At 33.1% G+C, this 18,112-nt stretch overlaps 2 protein-coding genes across 2 annotated transcripts in view; one reads left to right on the forward strand and one right to left on the reverse strand.

Annotated features, from left to right (window-relative positions):
- The window catches only part of LOC149416907 (neurexin 1-like), a 460,023-nt gene that overhangs the window by 418,363 nt on the left and 23,548 nt on the right, over nt 1-18,112 (reverse strand). The window lies entirely within an intron of this gene.
- The window catches only part of LOC149416909 (uncharacterized), a 178,581-nt gene that overhangs the window by 69,711 nt on the left and 90,758 nt on the right, over nt 1-18,112 (forward strand). The window contains exon 5 of the mRNA XM_089641044.1: nt 12,640-12,845. Within this exon, the coding sequence (XP_089497170.1) occupies nt 12,640-12,845 (206 nt within the window). The remainder of the gene's footprint in view (nt 1-12,639; nt 12,846-18,112) is intronic.

An 18,112-nucleotide genomic window follows, 5' to 3' on the forward strand; every position in this document is an offset into this window, starting at 1 on the left:
TTTTAAATGCAGATCGATAGCTGAATAGTTTTTCTAAGATTACCTAAATTATTTGTTATATGGTGTAAAAAACCATCTAGATACAGCTTAAAACTCTAGTTAGTGTAGAATTATAACCCCGGTCCGGGGTGGAAGTGTTAAGCTAATAAATTGTATCAAATATTTTTCTGAATAAATTAAAAAAAACACATTAATATCTTTGGCCACGGATCCGGAAGTCGAGTGTTCAAATCATGATGTGCGAAAAATGTATTTATTAGATTGATTTGTGTTTTTTCAAAATGCATTTATAATAATACATGGCATATTTGGGGCAAGTTCCAGGTAGGTAGATCTTTCAATATTATCCTACAGAAAGACCACCATTCAGAATCGAAACATTACTTGAAGTGACTTCAGACGTGTTTAGTGACTAGGTTTGAATGGCCAGGCACTCCCCATTTTCCTCTTCACCATCTCCTTCCCATATCCACTACCTTCAGCCTCGCGACACACCCAATTGGTGATGCCATAGTCGCACTGGTTCCAAACTGTTGGGAGCAATTGGGAATCTTATGCTGTATTCATATAAAAAAAATTGGCCGTAATATTTTTAGCCCGTAAAATGAACAATAAAATTTTTATTTTTTACGGGGTTGTTTTATTAAAAGCAAAATTGAAATTCAAGTCAATCTCCGGGACCACAAAGGAAAAATCCATTAGAATAAATCGACTTGCTTTCATCCGTGAAAGTTCTCTCTGGCTATTTTGGCCATACCTACAAACTACAGGGTGTAACACTTTTGATAAATATATAATTTTAGATTCTAGACTTATAGGGGGCAATCAAAAAGAGAGTCTAGTTAGATTTTTTTTGCATAAAGCCTACATTCGCGTGTGTTACTCGATAAATGCCGATACGCATGCATTATCTTGTAGATGTGTACGTGTTCGAGACTTTTACTCAATACTTTAAATGATTGCCAACGCCAATATAATAGTGTTTTTTTTTTTTTTTTTACAGTATTACCGCACAAGAGTCCCAACTGCTCCCGTCTGGAGCCAGTGAGACTATGGCATCCCCAATTGGGATATGATGTGAGGCTGAGGGTATTGGGGAGGGGAGGGAGATGGGGAAGAGGAAGGTGGGGAAGTACCTGGCTATTCAGATCTGGTCACCAAACACGGCTAAAGCCATTTCAAGCAACGTTTCAATTCTGAATGGTGGTCTTACACCAGGGCGATACTGAGAGTATCTTCCACTCTGGAACGTGCCGCAAATATACTATATATTATTTTAAATTAATTAATTGTGAAATAACACAAATTAATCAAATAAAATTTATTTGCGCACGCCGGGTTCGAACCCGCGACCTTCGGATCTGTAGTCAAAAGCGTATACCACTAGACCACGCCGGCCGTCGTAGTGTTAACCACTCGAGAGATTTTTAGCATATCATGCAAAGTTTGCAAAAACCTTTTGATCGATCGCTTGCCATAATGTGCCAAATTTTTGTTTGTTTGTTTTTTTTTTTTTCATTTAAGGTTTCCAGTATATTTATATAATTGTGTTTTGAATTCTTTGAATCTGTCATTAAGTGATCGTATATTTTCTGGCAATTCATTGAAGAAATTTGTTCCTAAGTATTTGTAGTTTTGCTGACCCAAAGTTTTTTTACAAATCGGAATTGGTAACATGTATTTTTGCCTGAAATTTGCTGTGTTTTCGAATGGTACGGTTTTGTTTAGTATATCCTCATTGTAAACTTGTAAAGTTGAGTGATACAGGAATAGAGTATTTAATTTTCTGAATTTTAATTCTTTGAATATTTTAATTAATAGTATTTGCGGAATAAAAAGAGATTGTGTGTGAGTTTTATAGGCGGCCCGTCATTCTATTATATCACATTGGATTACGAATTGACAGAATCCGAAGTACGTCATTCTCAGTAGTTCTTTATTTAGAATATGTCTCAAGCAGCTAAAAATATAGGTTAATTTTCGTACTCTGTTTTTGACAATGGTTATATGTGGTACCCATTTTAGGCATTGGTCAATAGTGATCCCTAGATATTTGGCTAAAGTTTTGATTTCAATATTAGTACACGGTACTTACTAACACTGTAACTTTACAGTGGTGTTGTTGAATGTTTGGTGCAGAGTGAATCCTAATGTTTTTTTCATGCGGCGTATTTAGTTTTTTGATGAAAAATGGTACTTAGTGTGTTTTTTTAGAGTTTAACGTTAGTCGGTTATTGTCAAACCATGTTTTCAATACATTGATGTCTGTGTTAGCTTTTTTTTTCAGTTCTAACCATGTGTTTGCTTTTAGAAGAAGCACTGTGACATCTGCATATGAGAAGATTTCCCCGTGTTTAACAACTTCAAATATATCATTTACATATAATATTAACAATAGTGGCCCTAAAACTGTGCCTTGTGGTATCTATTTTTCAAAAAGCTTATAATCCAGGACAGTACCATTCCATTTATTCCAATTGATTTTTATTATTAAAGTCAGTATGTGAAATACTATCAAATGCTTTAAGGTCAATAAATATTCCAATGCATTTTTTATTTGAGTCTCGGGCGGTATATATATAATTTGTTATTTTTGCAATATCATCGTGGGTGCTGGTGTTTTTTTTTTGAAACCATACTGTTTAGGATTTATAATGTGATGTTGTTCTAGAAAGGACAAGATTTGATTTTTACAATTTTTTTCGAATATTTTATATACAAAAGAAATAGGGCGGGAATTTTGTGGGTCATTTGGGCAGTCTGCTTTATATACTCGTATATCGGTGTTATTATTGTTCTTTATACAACCTAAATAAACGGTGAAATCTTGATGCAGTAAGTATATATTTATATATTTCCATATCAATATTTTGAGGAATGGTATTAATTCAATAATATGGTAAATGTATTTATGACACCAATCGCACGAGTGGGTAATAGATCGTTATAATATTATGTAGTGCGTACCTACCTACATTAATCATTTTGGCAGTCACCATTACTCTGCAGTTCCTAAATACTTGCAAAAACTCAATACCCATAGTGCATAAATGGGCGATTAACAAATTGCAGTCGTTGAAACTTGGAAAGGTTGATAAGCTGAGGCTTTTCTACTACTATATCAATGGAAAACACCCTATAGAACTAGTAAACTCGGGCTGATTTGTTCGTTTTAGGGAACAGCTCATACATGGTCTCAAAGAAATCGTTGTTTCCCTTACTTTCATGATGAGAAATACGATCTAAACGATGTTAGAAAGAGAAAACACCACGCTTTATCTTAAAATCTAAATGTTGACAACACAATTATTCAAATGCGCTCTATGAAACCAAAGGTTTCAACATTATTTTGAAAAAAATTATAAAACTTCGCCATTGTTTTATTAATTATTTTTATACGAAATAACATAAAAGTAAGGTGACTGTAAGGTTAACAATAGATTTTTTTAATAATTTTAGTTCAGTGTTTGTACTAAAAAACGTAAAGTGAGCCTATTTTCAAACTTTTCTATGTTTGCATTTCAAATTTTAATATTTAATAAATTACATATTTCTAATAACAATATTTTGAATTCAATTTCATCACCTTTCTAATATATGTTGTAGTTTTCAGAAGCGTTTAGAAATATTCCATTTATTTGGATTATATTGCAAAGCGGAAATATACATAAATTGCACACAATATGCCAGAGGCCTTAGGGGTTAAGAATAACCATAAAATGAGTGACCTCTCGGCTGATGAAAGTATTGTGCACTCCATCACGTAAATTAAAATTATTATTTTTTTTTACTCTGGCCAAAGAAGTATTTGTGTTTATTATGCTCAAATTAATTATATAGTTAATTAAACTGAAAATAAGTTAAACTGAAAACTCTAATTTAGATAAATAAATAACGATGATATGATGACACACCCCTCATATACACAAGCTCAACTTAATTATGGGGGGTATAATACATATATAATACATCTTGTATTTTTAAAATATAATTTTTTTACATTATAACATGTTTTTTTGAAAATTAAACTTAATAAACACATTAAGAGAGTAATTTAAAAAATCTTAAGCTCGAAGTATTTCACCCTGTAGAAGTCCTGTCTTATCGATTACTACGGTTCATATAAGAAAATCCGAGACCAAGAGAAGGAATGTAGTTTTTTTTTTCTTCCCCCTCGAAAGCGTTACTTTCTGTCATTTATTTATGTACGCCGGAGAGTGAAATATATTTTATCTCTATTAGAGTGGAATATATAACTTTAGTGAAATTGAATTTATAACTTTTTCGGGGTTGAATAAATAACTTTATGCGAGTTAAAGTTCGGCATAAGAGTATTACTTTGTCACCAAGCGAGTACTTTCACGTGACCGAGAGAGGTAACTCTTCGAGTACAGGTACTCCAAGGGTTGAATATATATAAAAAAAAACAAAGATGTGTATTAATATTTTTCGTCATTTATTTCATTTGCGTATATTTTAATGTACTCCTTTCACGTATTCATATTGGAGATTATAATGGTGCGAGTACATTTGCGAGATATTTGCTACTTGAGTCGGGCCATGTCAAGAGTCAGAATAGTAGAAGAGTATGAATGAGACGATGTATGAATGTAAATGAGGCAAGGAGTGTGTGCCAATACCGAGTTGTTTGGCGGTCCGTCCTATCTGCCTACCCCTGCGGAGAAACGGCGTAATGGTTAGTTAGTTAGTTACATTTGCGAGCCAAAATGCGAGCTGAGCCTCGAATTATGGGGAAGGAACGAAGCAACACCAAATCGAGCAAAACGCCGCTTGAGGTTGCTTCCTTCCTTTCCTGTAATTCGAGGTTCAGGTAGAAGTAAATTTATATGCAACATTAGGTTTTCATGTGGGGCCTTCAAATAAACATATTTGTTAAACCTGCAAGTCATCCCACAGCGGAGTTTTTAGCAAAAATTAAGTCGCAAAGTGTCCATTTATCACGCGGCAAATGTTAATCGTCAACAAATGTTGGGCACGCGTTGATAGTTGCTGAAAGGGAACAATAACGCTAGTTTTTTGGAGCATTATCCAATAGGCCACTTGCCTGCATTTTATAATGACTTGGGAAAAAATCTTGAGAATAGATACTTGTATTAAAATTACGAAAATATTACTAAAAATAAATAATTATGTTTGTTTGAAAATTTAGCGTTTTTTATTCTTTATTTTAAGCATCCGCTAAGTTGCCGACTTGTCGACGATTGTCAACGATCAAGGATGCGTCTGCGCATGCGTCGTTAATGCACGCGAGATCCATGTCTTCACTGCTCTAACACATGATTTGCCGTTATGAGAGTAGTCTGTCTTCCTCATTTCACGGTTTCAGCCACTCGAGCGGGTGCCCACAGTGAGAACACGTCAGGCGACGTCACGACTCTTTACGTTACGTCGTTCATACATCGATTCTTTGGCGCACGTATTCTTTCAATACTACTGCGCTATTACACAATTTTTTTATTGCTGTTCTTACATTACCATGAATGTGCGGCAATGCATTGCACAAATGCATGATGACGACCGGTCAGTGGATGAGTTGTCATCGCGTCTTGTATTCCTCCAAGCATAGTGAACTCAATTCCTCGTCGGGCTAATTCCTCCATCACAATACCATCAACTTTTTTTCCATTTATTGTGGTGGTAGTATGATATTTTCAAATATTTTAGAGTTATTTGCAACCCTGTAATGATTTTTTTCTTTAAAAAAAATCACACTTTAAAAATGTCTCATCGAATTAATTTATATTCTTTGTATACTACTTTATTATGTAACATGGAAAAGATTTTGTTTGATATATTTCTACAATAATAAATTCCGCCGTTATGAAAGTTTTTTTCCAAAAATCAAACATGATTGTTTACTTTGAAGGAAATTGAATTTTTTATTTTTGTTTACACGGAAACAGGAAGTTAAGCCAAAGATATAGATAGAAGGTTTTTTTGGATACGAGCTATGGCTGATCTATAGTCAGGTAGAACCTTTGTCTAATATTTCAAGCTTTTCAGATTTATGAGAAATTCGGATTTACCGTGGAAATATACGTAACGGTGACCTTACAATAATTCAAAACAATGGTTATTTATTTGTTTATTTATTGGTAAAGGTAAGAGACAAACAGCTTATACATAAAATATAAATATAAATATATACATGTTAAAAACAGTCAAGCCAAAAAAGTCTCCTATGTTAATATTGATTGGAGATGGAGTTTTATTGCATAAAAAATATATATATATATATATTTATATTTTAGGTGAGGAGGAGAGGAATAGGTATTTAGGATGAGGATAGGAGATGCTCTGAAACATTCCATACTATAGTATTAATTTTCGATCGTACGAGTTACTTCTAATCGATATTTGTGAAGTGTATTGCTAAAAATATCTATGTTTTGAAATTTAGTATTATATTGGGCACATATACGTGGAATTGGTGAATTTTTTCTAAAGTTAGTTCTACATGTAGGTAAATGAAACAAATGGGATTGCCGTGTTGATCTTGTTGGAATATGAATATTTATTAAATTCATTAGCTCTGGTGAGTCGAGGCCATTGTTAAGAATTTTAAATAATAAAATTTGGTCAAAAACCAAACGTCGTGTATGAAGTGAGTTGAAGTTGTGGTAATTAATAGAATCGGCGTAATTTGAGAAATGTAAGTTTTGTTTATAATTAATGTGTTTAAACTATTGTGTTATGACTATTATGTATTTTAAATCTTGTCAAACGTTATACCTTTATGGATTTACTGACATAATGAAATTAGTAAAAATTATAAATAATGTAATATACAGATTTAAATCCTTAGGTTTTAGCAATCCGAAATTGACCTTAACATCACTTTATAGTCTGATTACTCATTTTTTCACCAGCTTCTCCTTATTGACATAAGCCACAAAAATCAAAGAATTCCTATTAATTGAGATAAACATTTGCTGTTTGGCTGAGGGTGCACGAAGAAAATTAAGTTCGGCTTTTTTATCAAGATACTGTTAAATATATGACTATTTCCTAATAAAATTCAAGTCATTCAGAATACATCTGAACACGTAGGTTCAACTCAGGTGGCCTTGTCTGAATAAATACTCGTATAATGGACGAGATACGAAAATATTATTATTTTGAAGAACACGTGTTCACACTTCCTCGTAACATATTCGTGCTTTTGTTATGAAATCTCTCAAATCATTCGTTAAAGACATAGACTGCCAAAAGATCTCAACAAGTGCGCAGCACTAGAATGGGTTCTTCTTTAATGTATCAGCCGGTGTATACCAGAACATCCTTCGGACAAAGGAGTTTTTCATATAAAGCTCCGTTGCTATATAATATGCTTGGAGAAAATATAAAAACTATAGGTACGTTAAATTCATTCAAGAAAATGGTCAAAATCTCCGTACTAGCTGAGAATGATGATTTTGGATCACCCATGTTGTCGCTTATATCATAATTCCTTGTGGAAGCTCTGTTTCGATACAATCCTTATTTACTTACTGCGCATGCACTTATTTACTTCTAAAATAACTTTTGGTTATTTATTATTATGTTACTTATTATTATTATTATCTACTTAATTATCGTATTAATATTTACTTTAATTATTGTCTAGCTAAAATATTTACTTACTTACTTTTTATTATAATATTATCTACTTACCTATCGGTTATTATTTACCTTTTTTTATTTAGTTATTTTTTATTTTTTCTTATAATCTATTATTCATACTATCCATGTTGTAATTGTCAGTATGGTTTCCCTATGCTTATGCTTGTGTCTGATAAGCCAGCACAGGTACCTTGTACTTTAGTTAACAGAAGAATATTATTGTTGCCAACTTACTTAATAATGCTTCTTTTGTTGACTTTTTTGTTTTTATTTTTTTCATACATTTGTTACTAAAATTTTGTTTATTTTTGTCTACCGGTCTCGAAACGTCCGTGTCATAAACTTTTCTTTTTTTGTTTAAATTTAATTTAATGTTGTTATTATTTTAAATTTACATATATGTATTTTTTTAAATGATATTATTGTAAAGCTGCACATCTTGATACAGGAATGCCCTAGTGAGATGTGCAGAGTATGCTTTTTATGTAAAAACTGTTTTTTGAATTAAATAAATAAATAAAAAAAATAATAAAAAAATAGACTAAAGTATTATACATCAATGGTTAAAGACCTCTAGTCCCGTTCTTAAGACAAAAACGAATAGACTAGATTTTTGATAAATTTACAATATTTAATATCAATAAGTTTTCTCCGTGTGTGGGGAGGGAAAGAAGACGTGAAAGAGAAAGGTTAGAAAAATTTTCAGATCTGGTCAAAATCAAGGCTTAAGCCACTGCTACGATTAAGAATGCTAATCTTTCACAAGGGCGATACTGGGAGTATCAACCACTATAGTTAAAATATGATTGTTTTTACGCATTTTTACTTTTCAATGCACTACGAACGTACATCATTTTTACGCTTGATAGACAAAATTGAGTAACTAATCATTTACTCAGAAAAAAAAACATCACCATTAATGGACGAAAAATTTGTCAAGCTTCTGGCCACGGATAGGTTTGTGGAGAGGCAGTGTTCGTTAACCGAATTCCGATCTGCATCGCTCATACGATATGAAATAAAATTAAGTATATATATATATATATATATATATATGTCTTTCTAGGGCGCCTCCCACTTCTTCCACAATTCATTACTGTATACCAAAAAGTTACTGTTAAAATACTACATTACATCGACTTTAACTCGACTCCGTATCTCATTCCAGTGCAGAGACATTGCGTTAAGTATTCCTCGGGCGTCCCCTACTTCTTTTACTATTTAAAAATCTCTAAATACTCTTGATACTAATAACAAAAAAATAAAAAGTTTTTAGCGATATCGTTCGACTACTTTTCAAGTTTTGCGAGCACAAACATACGTAAGCTGTTTTTTTTTAATAAAAAAACCAGCCAAACTGTGAAACAAACTGAAACCAGTTAGATCTTAACTCAATCAATTGGAATGCATTCTTTAGCCAACGTTTCGGACAGCATTGCAGTGTCCATCATCAGGGCAGATGTGTTATTAATGTGTTATTATTAATAACACATCTGCCCTGATGATGGACACTGCAATGCTGTCCGAAACGTTGGCTAAAGAAGGAGTTAGCGCAACACGGCATAACACCCCAAAAACAAATAACAAAAATACTTTTGGCCGTGAAAATCTTAAATCTTAATTGGAATGCATTTTATAATAATTATATGTAGGGATGTTAAAATTTGTGGTTTTTATGTATTTTTGGGTGAAATTTATTTATTATTTTTTTTTAATCTCGACAACAACGCCACCTATCAGGTCCAAAACATTCCTATATTTCAAGCTTAAACCAACCACACACATTAAAAAAATTTCATTTAAGGCGATACACTACGTCGTGTAATATTTTAAATCGAGCCGCTATCAATAAAACACCTTACGTAGATGGCGATATGGTTTAAATTCCCGTTTAACACCATCCGCCTGTTTTGATTAATGCAAGAAAAAAACATGGCCAAAAAGTGCCTTTTATTTTATTTTGTGGATGTTCAGGCATAAATATTTAAAAAAATTTCGATCATTTTATGAATAACTTAATTTTCCACATTATACAATAAAATAATAACCGAAAATGGGTTCGTAAGCAGGAGATTTTGAACTTTAAAGCAGTTTTCATATGCCTTATACATTATTTTTTTCTGGGCTTATAAAAAGACTTATAAAAAAAATTCTCGATTGTTTCAAAGGCCAGGATGTATTCTACTCGCAGTATTTAATTAAAGCATCTGAAACATTTTTAGGCGACCAAATTTTCAAACCAAAAACACATGATTTTGAATTACTACGTATGGCATCGCCTTAAATCGGTTCTGTGGTTTCGGAGATTAGCGTGTACGCACACAGTGACACATGATTTTTATATTTGGTTTTATTTTAAAATAAATAAAAATATTCCCAGGTTACGAATAACCTGACAATATTTACTACCACCACACGTTGCTTGTGTTGTCACGGAGGACTTAGCCAGCCGAGGAATTGAACACAAACGCGATGTCAACTCAGCCACCGACCGGTCGCAATTATTGCATTACATATTAAGGCGATGCCATACGTAGTAATGCAAAATCATGTGTTTTTGGTTTGAAAATTTGGTCGCCTAGAAATGTTTCAGATGCTTTAATTAAATACTACGAGTAGAATACATCTTAACCTTTGAAATAATCGAGTATTTTTTAGATAGGTCTTTTTATAAGCCCTGAAAAAAATAATGTAAAGACCTATGAAAACTGCTTTAAAGTTCAAAATTTCCTTCTTACGAACCCATTTTCGGTTATGATTTTATTGTATAATGTGGCAAATTAAGTTATTTATAAAATGATAGAAAAAAAATATATTTATGCCTGAACATCCACAACATAAAATAAAAGGCACTTTTTGGCCATGTTTTTTTTCTTGCATAAATCAAAACAGGCGGATGGTGTTAAGCGGGAATTTAAACCTTATCGCCATCTACGTAAGGGTTGTTATTGATAGCGGCTCAATTTAAAATATTACACGGCGTAGTGCTTCGCCTAAAGATATATTTGTATTTTGACTTACGAACTTTCGTCGAAATCCCAACTTTCCGCAATAAAAACTAAACTCCTAATGATTTATACGATTTTCAATCGAAACGTTCTTTGCTCACTTCGAGACCGGGCATATTGAAATGAGACTACAAACAATCAAGATAATTGAAAAACTTTGAGAATAAAGTAGTTTAACGCCCGTTTCTAACGATGGTAATAGAAGCTTTGCTTTCGCTATTTCTTGCCGTTTCTCTTTTTAGAAAACGTATCGGAAAACCTCAAACACTGAAATAGTTTTAGGTCACGGGTACGGGTGTCAATTGTTTCTTCAAAATTCATTACTCCTCAGGCATCGGGCTTATTCTGTTAGAAGTTTTGAGTTAATACTCCATATCAATAAAATACAAATAAATGCAATATTTCTGAACGTATCAAAAAAGTAAAAACTGATTTAAAAAAGTGATAAATTATGCTTTCAAATGTTATTTTTATAAACACATGTACGTTTTTTGAAATGTTATAATTTTGAATGTAAACATAAAAAAATAAAAAAAATCGTTCACTTTACGTTTTTTGTAACTAAAAAATTACCGATAGCGCAAAAATATTTAGTAACACTCTTATTTTATTAGACTTAGTATTATAAACGTTAGTGTAACATTATTTTCTTGTCGTTACGTATATAAATAATTATAAAAAAAATTCAAGTTTTTTTCAAATCGCGGTCGGAACCTTTGGATTCATAAAGGTGTACATTTTAATTATATTCTGGTTAACATTTAGATTTGAATATAAAGCGTTGTGTTTTTTCTTTCTAACACCGTTTAGACCATATTTCTCACCACAATAGTAAGGACGATACAACGACTTCTGTTAGATCACATGAGATGGAGGAAGCCTTTCTGAAAGACGATCAATATATATATATATATATATATACGTTTTTAATTTTTTTGTTTTGCTCCACGTTCTAGAATCAAATTCATTCACATTCCAGCGTAAATGCGATCGGGAAAGTAACTAGAAGCATAACTCAATTGTAACGTAACATGATTATATGCAAAAAAGCTCTATTACGGTAAACTCTTGCGTTAAGAAACTCGCAACTTTTCTCCAAATTTGCAGCCATCAAAATCAAATCCGTAGTTCTCTTTTTAAATAAACTTTGCACAGGAGGCCTATTGAAAAATAATTTAACTTAGGGTCTATATTATAATCTTTGGGGATCCAGTGTAGAGGGTAGTGTGGTACATAATTAATAATGAAATTAATGACGGTTTCGGAAGAGATAAAAACTGCCAAAATGTTGGAAAAGGCTCTAATTTATTTGTTGCTTGCCATTCAATTGTTTTATATAAATTAATGATAATTTTGATGACTGGCTTTTGTGATTTTTCAGATACCTTTTTATAATTATCAGTATTTGAACGCGCAACTTTTATGCCCCTGATGTATTTTATTTTTTAAAAAACATATATTTCTAAAAATCTTATGTATATAATATAATGCGTGTTCCCCATTTCAAACAAAATCACAGAGTCCATTTTTTCGCCCTCGTTATTAACTATAATATTCTTGGCGAAGTTCGAAATTTGAATAACATAGAAAAGCCCATGAAGCTGACATTTTATTTTGACGTAGAACATCACAAATTTTTTCATTTCATAATATTTCTCCTTGATTTTTCCTTAACGTTAACGACTTTTCTTACACGCAAGTCTACCTGTCGAAAATCTTGTTCTGTCTATTGTGCACCTGACATACGTATACTGAAATCCAAAATATAAAATTTTGAGTTTCATTACTCAAGTTAGTTTAATCGATTAAAAACCAAATTTAATTTGATAAATGATGTAAAAAATGTGTTGATTACGGTGAAACAAATCAAGTTTTCACATTCCCATAAATAATCGTGACTATTTAACTTTGAATTAACAATTGAAAAACTCAAAAATTAGTATGATTTCCCCGTTTTAAGTGGATATTTCAAAAATAAAATAATATAATACATTTTGTTTGTTCCCAGGATTCATCTGGAAAGAGACTTGCAACGCAGAAACACCTGGTCAAGGAGTCACCTGAGATGCTGGCCATGGCCAAGTGGACGGGCCAGGTGCCACGCAGGCCTCCACTACCTGTGGGTACCTCCTTATCGCAGCTCATGGCGGTGGGGTCTCGCAGAGACACGGCTTCGGTAGTGTGGATGCTAGCTAAATCGGAGATGGAGATGAGGTCAGTATGATGAAATGAATTTTATTATAGGATTCAATTGCCAAGAGGTCAGCAACGCAGAAATACCTGGTCAAAGAGTTCACATAAATGCTGTTCATGGCCACCATGTGGACGATTCATGTACCGTGCATTGCGCAGGCCAACATTGCCCGTCTGCAACTACTTCCCTAAGTTATGAAACTTCCTCATGCTGGTGATGTGGTCTCGTAGAGACGTATGAATGCTAGCCAAATCTGAGATTGAGATGAGGTGAGAATGATTTATAATATTATGTACACGTACATTATTCAGCGGGCAAGAGGCCAAACAAACATTAAACAAACAAACCTAGTCGAGAAGCATATTCAGACCACAACCAAGTGGTTAGGCCTGGTACCAAAAATTACTGTATTACTGAATTGTGTATTTTATTTATTATAATGCATTCATATTACAGACATATTAAAAAAATAGATGTCCTGCAAAGTTGCCATGAATGTGGCAGCTTGTCTGCAGTTTCTATGATTCTCATTCACAACTCATAATTTTATATCTTAAATTCAAATAGGACATCCCTCGAATTGGGCGAGTCCATTATTTGATAAATTTGGTCTTTTAAATTTTTGATGTTTGAATTCTTCGTGTTGCGCTTCGGGCGAAGTTTGCGTCGGAAATTGTGTTATTTATTGTTTTTGTGTTTAATTCGTAGAACTCCATTTAATTTTTTTATAAATTTAATTTAGATTAAATTTGATAATATTATTATTAAGTTCTGCAAGTGTTTTAGTTTTTTATTATTGTGACAGCTGTTTCGGCTTACAAGGCCATTTTCAAACTGTGGTTAGTCCACATTGAGACGACGTTTTTATACTATTTCAAATGTAAATTTTGAAGGTGCATACATTGATTTATTACTGGTTACACCGATGACATGATCTATTGTTGGTTAAACCAATCTATGTTTTCCCCTCAGTAAATGGTAATGGGTTCTTAATTATTTACTAATGACTTTATTGCTATGAATTATTTGGGTGCATTATACTGCTTGGGTTTTGTGAAAATACTAAGAAGTGGTGAGTAAATTATTTTCCGTACTTTATTAATTAGTGTTAAATTTGGGTCATTCGTTCGTTTATTGATTTCTAATTGTTCAAGTAAATTTAATCTAATGCCCTTTTTTTCTATATGCAATGGTTTAGGACCCTTGTTGTTAAGTGGGGTATGATTATTCACCAAGAGATGTTCTGCGAATTTTGAGGATGTGTTTTTATTATTATAACATCGTATATGTTCTTGGAATCTAGTTGAGAATGCCCTCCCCGTTTGTCCGATGTAAGTGGCGTTACAATCGGCGTGGTCACATTTTAATTCATATATGCCACTGTTATTGAGTATAGGGATTTTACTTTTAGAGTTTTTAAGGCTTGTTCCTAAATTATTGTTTGTTCGAAAAGCTATATTTAAACCACATTTTTTAATTTCTTTTGAAATTTTTTCAGATATTGGGCCGAGGAATTTGAGACATGCAAATTTTTCTATATTTTGTTATTTACCGGATATATTAAATTGATTTTATTTTTATATTTCTTATTTTTTATTATTTTTTCAATGTTATTTGCCTCATAGCCGTTATTAATCGCGATCGTTTTTATCGTTTCCTTTTCTTTTACATAAGCTTTATTGTCTAAGGGAATGTTAATGAGTCTATGTACCATTGAATGGTACGCTGATAATTTATGAGACCAAGGATGATTTGAATTTGAATTTATTGTTGTATCTGTAAAAGTTGGTTTTCTAAATATTTCAAAGGTATGTTTATTATTACTTTTACCAATTGTCAGATCTAAAAAGTTTATTTTACCTTCAATCTCATGTTCAACTGTGAAGCAGATTTTATTATTAACGGTGTTGGCCCAATTAGTAAAGATATCTAACTGTCGGTTGGTACCATTCCAACATATAAGGATGTCGTCTACGTATCGGACATAGTATACTATATGTTTAGCTAAGGGAGATTTAAGAATTATATTTTCAATATAATCCATAAATATCTCCGCTAGAAGTGGACTTAATGGTGACCCCATGGGGAGACCATCATGTTGTTGGTAATATATATCATTGAAAAGGAAATAATTTGTATCTACGCAGATTTTTATGAGCTGGAATAACTCTTTTCTTATTACCGGATTGATATTGCATTTTTCCAAGATATTTTCAATTATTATTAGGCATTCTTTAATGGGGATGTTGGTAAATAGGGATTTTACGTCTAGAGAAATGAATTTACAGTTATGCGGGAGATTAAAATTTTTTATTTTATTAACTAGTTCTATCGAGTTTTTGACACTGTAACGTGGTGAAAAATTTGTTAATTTTTTGAAGATGAAGTTAAGTCTTTTAGCCAGGTTTGATGTAGGGGCGTTAATAAAAGATACTACGGGCCTTATTGGATTATTCGCTTTATGGAGCTTAGGTTGGCCATACAGAGCTGGGGCTCTTGGGTTCATGACCCTTACGTTTTTCTTTGACCATTCGGTGGGAAATATGGCATTGCAATTATTTAAAAGGATGTTGACGTTATTGACAATTTTATTGGTTGGATCCTTAGTTAAAATTTTAAAATCTTCTGGTAACAAGAAGTCTTCCACCTTACTGATGTAATCAATTCTATCTAAAATAACGATTGAGTTACCTTTGTCAGCTTTGGTTATAGTTAGATTATTATTTTTAATTTTATCTCTAATTTCTTTCAATGTTCGGGTTTCTGTACTGACAGCATATTTATTTTTATTGTTTATCGATTTTAGTGTTTTTTCTAATAAACGGCAGTTATTTTTAATAAAATTAATAAAATAAAAAATTTTAATCTCCCGCATAACTGTAAATTCATTTCTCTAGACGTAAAATCCCTATTTACCAACATCCCCATTAAAGAATGCCTAATAATAATTGAAAATATCTTGGAAAAATGCAATATCAATCCGGTAATAAGAAAAGAGTTATTCCAGCTCATAAAAATCTGCGTAGATACAAATTATTTCCTTTTCAATGATATATATTACCAACAACATGATGGTCTCCCCATGGGGTCACCATTAAGTCCACTTCTAGCGGAGATATTTATGGATTATATTGAAAATATAATTCTTAAATCTCCCTTAGCTAAACATATAGTATACTATGTCCGATACGTAGACGACATCCTTATATGTTGGAATGGTACCAACCGACAGTTAGATATCTTTACTAATTGGGCCAACACCGTTAATAATAAAATCTGCTTCACAGTTGAACATGAGATTGAAGGTAAAATAAACTTTTTAGATCTGACAATTGGTAAAAGTAATAATAAACATACCTTTGAAATATTTAGAAAACCAACTTTTACAGATACAACAATAAATTCAAATTCAAATCATCCTTGGTCTCATAAATTATCAGCGTACCATTCAATGGTACATAGACTCATTAACATTCCCTTAGACAATAAAGCTTATGTAAAAGAAAAGGAAACGATAAAAACGATCGCGATTAATAACGGCTATGAGGCAAATAACATTGAAAAAATAATAAAAAATAAGAAATATAAAAATAAAATCAATTTAATATATCCGGTAAATAACAAAAATATAGAAAAATTTGCATGTCTCGAATTCCTCGGCCCAATATCTGAAAAAATTGCAAAAGAAATTAAAAAATGTGGTTTAAATATAGCTTTTCGAACAAACAATAATTTAGGAACAAGCCTTAAAAACTCTAAAAGTAAAATCCCTATACTCAATAACAGTGGCATATATGAATTAAAATGTGACCACGCCGATTGTAACGCCACTTACATCGGACAAACGGGGAGGGCATTCTCAACTAGATTCCAAGAACATATACGATGTTATAATAATAAAAACACATCCTCAAAATTCGCAGAACATCTCTTGGTGAATAATCATACCCCACTTAACAACAAGGGTCCTAAACCATTGCATATAGAAAAAAAGGGCATTAGATTAAATTTACTTGAACAATTAGAAATCAATAAACGAACGAATGACCCAAATTTAACACTAATTAATAAAGTACGGAAAATAATTTACTCACCACTTCTTAGTATTTTCACAAAACCCAAGCAGTATAATGCACCCAAATAATTCATAGCAATAAAGTCATTAGTAAATAATTAAGAACCCATTACCATTTACTGAGGGGAAAACATAGATTGGTTTAACCAACAATAGATCATGTCATCGGTGTAACCAGTAATAAATCAATGTATGCACTGTCATATAACAGATTTTAGGCGCAAAGATCCTACAGTTGCCAACTTGAGTAGCGGGAATTATCAGGCTAGTTGCTGGGTCAAACGTAACGCGCAAAAGATCCGCTACAGTTCCCCCCACCCCCGGCGACCGAGCTCCTCGTTCCTCCTTCTTACGCGCCGACCTCTGACCTAGCTGGACGTGTGTTCGTTTCGGCGCCCGCGTTCCAATTCGCACCGCTCGGTCGAGAAGCCAAATGTACGACAATGTCGCGCTTTGAACATCGACAGGCTGGCACCGTTTGTTTGAAACACGGCGCACAGTCCTGCAATCAACAGGATACCCCGACAACACCACGCTGTGAGTCTCTTACATTTCCTATTACCCTTGAATGTGTCCGCTAATAACCTAAATTCGTCCACGCTGCCTGTCGGCCTAGAGAGAGCTGTTAATTATTTCCCAGAGAGAGATTAGGGAACCCTTTGATGATAATTCTAGTTAGGATGTAACAACCTGTATTCTATTGTCATTCACCCATGTAATGTCCATTTTGCCGCTCAAATACAATGTTGATTTATAAAAACCTAACCTCTTTCATTTGGGGATAGCGGTTGTATGGGAGTGTTTTGTGTAGACGGTGGGATATGGATTCTTGAGCCTCGCGCTGACCCCGAACCCTGACTATGAGAGAGACGTCTCATGCCCCCGCTTCTGAGCTGGCCGAGGGAAAGTCAGGACCCCCCAGGTCCGACGCGCGACACTGGCGACCAACTTAGGGCAGAATTTTTTTTTAAACATATCCTTCCCGACTGCACAGAATTGCCTTTACGATTGCCCCCAATTTGAAAACATGTACTATGCAATTTTGTTGCCAAGCGCATTTTCGCCGCGAGAACTTTTGTTTGTTGTCAAGCGCATTTTGCCGCGAAAAAATAACGGTAGGAATCCTCTCGAACGAATAAAAGAGACGCACGAAATTCCCGCCAAAACGCTGTGATAACGAAAGTTTGAACATAATGTTTCTTCAATAACATA

Source organism: Hesperophylax consimilis, chromosome 16, assembly GCF_061612785.1.
Source record: "Hesperophylax consimilis isolate HC1 chromosome 16, BYU_Hcon_1.0, whole genome shotgun sequence".
Lineage (NCBI taxonomy): Eukaryota > Metazoa > Arthropoda > Insecta > Trichoptera > Limnephilidae > Hesperophylax > Hesperophylax consimilis.